General features: G+C 42.5%; 1 protein-coding gene across 1 annotated transcript; it reads left to right on the forward strand.

Annotated features, from left to right (window-relative positions):
• The first annotated feature begins 2,647 nt into the window (after positions 1-2,647).
• On the forward strand, positions 2,648-6,339 carry LOC104434467 (probable fructokinase-1). The gene is given in 7 exon segments (XM_010047412.2): positions 2,648-2,835; positions 2,837-2,882; positions 2,884-3,022; positions 3,025-3,155; positions 4,667-4,999; positions 5,753-5,869; positions 5,976-6,339. Coding segments are annotated over 7 exon segments (990 nt in total). The 5' UTR covers positions 2,648-2,743; the 3' UTR covers positions 6,108-6,339.
• The last annotated feature ends 403 nt before the right edge of the window (positions 6,340-6,742 follow it).

Below are 6,742 nucleotides of genomic sequence, written 5' to 3' on the forward strand. Positions count from 1 at the left end.
AACTAATCCCTAAATTATATGAAAATATTAAATATTTTCATTCAATTAATTTAAGTTTAGGGACAACATTAAGCATTTTCATATAGTCTAAGAACTAGTTTAAACATATACCAAAAGTTCATAGACAACATTAAACAAATTTAAAGTTCAAGAACCACATTAAACAAATTGAAAATTCATGAATTACATTGCACATTGAGTCTAAATTCAAAACCATCTGTATCATTGTCCTCAAAATATTTCATTGCCCACGAAATTGTTTTGACTTAAATTGTTATCGATAATAAAAATATTTTCCATCAATTAATTATTTCAAATGATACAAGTTATTACTTTTTAGGAAATTATTCATTTTTTCGCAAAAGAAAGAGAGACTTTAAGGGCCATTCCATCATTCACGGAATCTTTAACTTTTGCTGAAGCAGCTTCGTTAACATATAGCTATGTGCAGTATATTTTATACTTACTCAGTTTATCAACAAAAAGCAATGAGAAAAGGAGAAACTTTCACGACTGGACGGGCGATAGACGAAGCGAGACTTTGGATTCTTGCATGACGGCGACAAAAGGGTATTCATCGATTCGGTTCGCGCGTCAGCTTCGTTCGTCTTCTCCGGCCTTCTCCGGCCACGAGAAACGTCGCATCTTCGCCACTCCCTGAAGGGGGAAAAGATGGAAAAGGGATTTCTTTCCATGGGCGAGAATCTTCTTAGGGGCCTTTAGCTTCATCCCGGATGAATCTTATCTCGACGTTCGTGTTCCTCTTCATGTTCGGCCACGGAACTGGAATGGAATAAAGCTGAGGGCGGTTCGAAATGAGGTTCTGCACGTCTCGTGTGAAACCTTTGGGAAAAGGGGGAAGGTGATGGATAAGAGAATTCGAGATGTAACAGTTGAAAGAGAAAGGAGAACGGGTTGCGGTTGAGTTTGTTGCTGCTGCTTGAGATTATGACTCTCTGGATCTTGCAACAAATATGACATTGAGCAGCGCCCCAAGCTTAATTGGCCGACGGTTGCAGCCACAATTATTAGGTGTTGTGGTCACCTAACAATCAAAATCAATCTCTCTCTCTCTCTCTCTCTCTCTCTCTCTCCGGCACATGTGGAGGGCGGGTTCTGATAGAGCACCTTGGTGAAGTGACTGCGGATGTAGTGGTTGCGGTGAATTTTCGGGTCATCCCCTCTCTCTCTCGAGTGGTGAGTTCAGATTGAGCATATACCAATTAAGTTCACTAAATGCATGACCATATATTATATGATGTGACTGGTTGCGGTGAATTTTCGGGTCATCCCCCCCCCCCTCTCTCTCTCTCTCTCGGGTGGTGAGTTCAGATTGAGCATATGCCAATTAAGTTCACTAAATGCATGACCATATATTATATGATGTGACGATTGATATTCCGAGATTTTTGCGAACAAAATATATGAAATAAGAATTTTATGTCTTGTAACGCTTTTTACTTTCCCTTCGCATTTCATTAATTGCCATCGAGACGTTTGTGTTCGAAGTCAGTCATCGAGTAAGCATAACACTTAAGAATGTAAGAATGTAAGCCATACATTCCGTTTCAATAAAAGTTCCTCGCAGTTTCCTTAAATATTTTCAATTATTTGGCTAATGTATTAATTAGATAATCGAATCGTACAAAGTGGAGGCTTCAAGGCACATTAGAATCCTTCGGCTTTTGATGTGAGGTCAGATTTGATACTTTAATTGGCCATTGATTGAATTTGATTAGATTTAATAATTAAAATCATCAATTTTCAGGCGACCACAATTAAATAACGACACACGACAATCTTATAACCAAATTACTCCTAGATTCATGTGAAACCTCGAATTGGAAATGAAATTTAATTCCCTGGATTTGTTTCTTTGAGCTTTTAAAGAGTCAAAAGCGATTTTTTCCCCTTTCCCCATCAAATTCAACATATCATCCAAATTTCAATAAATTACTAAAAAGATGTACACGCGGATCTAAATATTATGGCAATACCATTTTTAGAGTTTTTAAATACAACGCATTGAAAAAAAAGTCAAAATGCATGCCCCACTAAATTTGAAACAAAAAAGAATAGTAAAAGATAAAAATAACTCCATAATAATCTAAATCTAGAAAGGTAATTGTGTTTTGCTTATCAACAAATATTATCTTTTCCCGCAATCCAGCGGTTCTAGCGTCTCCATCAAAACACGTGTAAAGCAACAACCGCAACATCAATATCCAAAAATATCTATTTAGGATTTGTTCATCTTGTTACCTCGAAAGTTTTAGTTACTGTTTACTCCCATGATTCTGTTATTGTTATGATTGGATAAGTCCGTTTGTTATTAATTATCCTTTCGACAAATCCCTCTAAAGATTTCCATAATTCCAGCCGATTTTTTAATAATTCTAGGGTAAAAAAATAAAATAATGGACCAGAAAAAAACCGCAAGAGCCAAATAAATCCTATTTTGGATTTAATAGATAAGCTCGATTTTATCCATATTTATCCAAATGATATATTTAAAATTTCCCGAAATCGGAATTTTTGTTTTTCCGGTATCCTCGTCTAAGTCGTCTTTATCTCTCCCCGACTCGACTCAACTACTTCTTCCTTCTCCGCCGCTATAAATAAGCCTGAAATTTCTCTTCATTTCCTCTCTCTCTCTTCTCCTTTCTCTCTCTACACATACGCTGTTTCTCTCTCTTCTCGCCTCCTTCCTCCTTCGAACCCTCCACCTCCACCCGCGATCCCGATGGCTTCCCGCAACAATGGCATCTCCGGCGGCAAGGGCCTCATCGTGAGCTTCGGCGAGATGCTCATCGACTTCGTCCCGACCGTGTCGGGGTCTCCTGGCGGAGGCCCCGGGGTTCCTCAAGGCCCCCGGCGGCGCCCCCTGCCAACGTCGCGATCGCCGTGACCCGCCTCGGCGGCCGGTCCGCGTTCGTCGGCAAGCTCGGGGACGACGAGTTCGGGCACATGCTGGCCGGGATCCTGAAGGAGAACGGGGTCAACTGCGACGGCATCAACTTCGACCAGGGGCGCGGACCGCGCTGGCCTTCGTCACGCTCCGCGCCGACGGGGAGCGCGAGTTCATGTTCTACCGGAACCCGAGCGCCGACATGCTGCTCAAGCCCGAGGAGCTCAACCTCGAGCTGATCAGATCTGTAAGTGCTCCCGATTCCTCCACCTCCCTCGATCCATCGATCGCTCGAATCGCTCGTTCGTCCCCTCCTCCGTTCGCGCTGCTGATTCGCCGTGAATCGCGTTGGGATCGAGCTTCGGGTTCCGGAATCTAGGCCCACCGTCACGTGGGGCTCGACCCTTGCGATCCGAACACGTCAACGCGTCCCGCGGACGTAATCGGACGGCTCGAATTGGAACGTCGGCATTGCGGATTTTCTCCATCTTCTTCTTCCCCCCCCCTCCCCCTTCGAGATTCCATCAGATCTCTCTCTGCCCTTTCGTTGAGGAAACGGGGAGCGAACGAGGCCGCGCGAGGTCCCTCTCGCCTCCGACGGTCGCGATCTCACGTGCATGTCGCGTGACGGCATTCTGGGTGGGACCCTTTGGTGAATAATTCCTTTCCAGGGCCCACTGCGGGCCCCGGATGATTCTTTTTGGAGAGATTTTTGGTCTTTTTCCTTTTTCCTTTTTTCCTTTTTCTCTCTGATGACCAATATTTTATAAAATAAAAATCGAGATTCCGCCGATAAACAGTTCGAACTGGACTATGCAGTCGGTGATGTGATCTGCTCTCGGATTGGATATTTATCGTCGATTGCCAATTTTCGGGGGATTTATTTTTTTCTCGTGCGTCGGATCGCGCACGCTTCTCCGTCAAAGCTTTGACTTTTGGTTGGCGTTTCCAGAACTTCGGCGCGCGCTCTCTCTCTTGACCACGCCTACCGCCCCTCTTATTTATTTATTTATTTATTTATTTATTTTTTTCTGTACGTAAATAAACTGGCTCATCGTCATGAGTGATGGAGATTTTCTTTTAAATACTGTTGTGAAGAATTACTTGATAATCGACAAAGGGGTTGTTTTCAGAACTTCTATTATTGAGTAAAGGCGTTTTGTTTTTTTTTTTTGGGGGGGAGGGGGGCGGGGGTGATGAACAGGTAAGATGATAGTACCAGTGGTGATCTTTGTGTTTGAGATTTGGGTCCCTGATCTGATTATCCTAGAAATTTGGCTTCAATTGAAAAATTGATGCGATGGGTCAGGTGGATTAGTACTATCGTTGATGAACAGCGTAGCCATTGTGATACCAAACGATATTTAATGTTGACATCGGATGAACCCATGAAGGAATATAAGTCTTGAAGATTACCTGCTGTCGGCACCATTCTTAGGACTAGTTATCTGACTTATTTGGGGTTCATTAGCCTTTTGTCTGTGACTTTGCAAAAGACGGACGTTTAAGAAAACATAACCTTACATGGCGAAACTAGCTAGAGTCAGAAGCCCCTGTAATTATTGAAATTTTCTTGAAGATGAGATTGGCATGCTTCATGTATCGATTCCGGTATCACCTGTTTTTATATATGTATTACAACCTTGGAAAATTTCAGTGACGGTAATTTTGATTGACCAGAAATCCTCAGTCTAACGTGTGTTTCTTAATAGGGAAAGTCTTTCGTTATGGATAAATCTAACGTGTGTTTCTTAACAGGCGAAAGTCTTTCATTATGGATCCATCAGTTTGATTGTGGAGCCATGCAGATCCGCCCATCTTGAAGCAATGCAAGTTGCCAAGGACGCTGGGGCTCTGCTCTCCTATGATCCAAACCTCAGACTACCATTGTGGCCATCACCTGAGGAGGCTCGTGAGCAGATCAAGAGCATTTGGGACAAGGCAGATATCATTAAAGTGAGTGATGTTGAACTGGAGTTCCTCACAGGGAGTGACAAGATTGATGATGAAAATGCAATGACACTGTGGCACCCCAACTTGACACTTCTCCTTGTTACTTTGGGTGAGCACGGTTGTAGATACTACACCAAGGTCAGTGGATGTGAAATTCCTACTCGTCACTTCTCTTTGCGAGACTATTGACTTTTTGTTGCAGTCCTTTGTGGCAGCTACAACTAACTATGTTATTATGCACCTCATACTTTATGTGGGAGGTTGGTCTGGTGTAGAGAGAGAGAGAGAGTAAAAGGACGGTCTAGGAATTGAAACGATAGATCAAGCACATTTTTTAACAAATTATCCTATTAGAAATTGTTCAACGATTATATAAATTTGAATTGGGTTATTGTCTTTCAGTCATATTTTGTAATAGCAGCATTGGAATATGCAACAGGAAGCATATGGAGTTTCTCTTTCTGTGCTATAAATGTTGCAGGAAAATTTTGTTTCTAACCCATGTATTTGAAGTGAGAGTTATATGAAAAGTAATGTCGTTATATGATACAACGCCCTACTTGATGTCCTATTCTGTTTTGTTGGGGTGCGTGGATAGGTTGGTATGATCATTCTTGGATTTGTTCAGAGTTGGCTTGAATTTATTATCTCATGCAGCTAACAGTGGATTGAAGCCCTGTCCTCACCGTCTGTTGTGTGATTGTGGTTATGTATCTGTCTTTCTCCTCTCCACTCCGATATATGATTCTGCTGAACTTCATATATTAAAGAACAACAAGTTGCTGAACGATGAATTGTTGTGGGAGCTATGAAGTCTTATTTAAATTTTTCTTGGGAAAATTAAAAATCACCGGACCACTAAAGTTTCCTTATGTTTCTGCCGAAATTCAGCATTTTCATGGACATGTGGAAGCATTCCATGTTAACACGGTTGACACAACCGGGGCTGGTGATTCCTTTGTCGGGGCACTCCTCTGCAACATTGTTGACGACCGCTCCATTCTCGAAGTATGTATCGGACTACATTTCCGGAACAATGCTCGCTTACTATTCTGATAAACTCCTTTATAAGCATTGGGATTTGTTGGATAACGTGCATATTGTCGATTTGCAGGATGAAGGAAAATTGAGGAAAGTCCTGAAGTTTGCAAACGCGTGCGGAGCCATCACCACCACCAAGAAGGGAGCGATCCCCGCCCTCCCGACCGAGGCTGATGTCCTCAGCTTGATCGATGGCACGAAATAAAGCATTCGAACAAGCTCCAATTCTTCCATTCTCTGATTTTCCTTAGGACTAGTCGTTGCTTGCTTCCATTTTCAATTGAAGAGAGTCTGGTTAGCATTCCTGCTGCTTCTGTATTCCCATTGCTCCCCTGCGTATGGTGTCACAGACTCCTTTGCTTTCTTAAGATATATAAATAATCCTAATAAAATTTTTGGGCTTGTGGGGACACTAAGCACGCCTTCGTCTCGTCTAACTTTCACCTTTTTTCCTCCTAAAGTGGTGGATAGCCAATTAGCCATCATTGATGTCGCTGGTCTAATCCTCTTTCACTTTTTTACTTTTCATTCAATTCAAACGAGGTTGGCTGCTGGTAGTCTTGTTGAAATGCACTACCTAATCTAGCGTCTGCGAGAGATCTCCTTTAAAATATAAAAACGTGGTTTTTATTACAGGAGGCTACTAGGGGAGCGAGTAGGGACCCCGTGCTGGTTTTTTTTTTTTTTTTTGGTAAAAAACCCCGTGCTGGTTTTGGTTTTGGTTTTGGTTTTGGCTGAAAATGTACGAAAGCATTAATAGTCAGTCACCTGCATCGCGAAACGTGCCCACCTACCCATCTTGGACCCCACGCCCCGTCGTCTCTACACGTTGCCCTTCTT

Source organism: Eucalyptus grandis, chromosome 1, assembly GCF_016545825.1.
Source record: "Eucalyptus grandis isolate ANBG69807.140 chromosome 1, ASM1654582v1, whole genome shotgun sequence".
Taxonomy (NCBI): domain Eukaryota; kingdom Viridiplantae; phylum Streptophyta; class Magnoliopsida; order Myrtales; family Myrtaceae; genus Eucalyptus; species Eucalyptus grandis.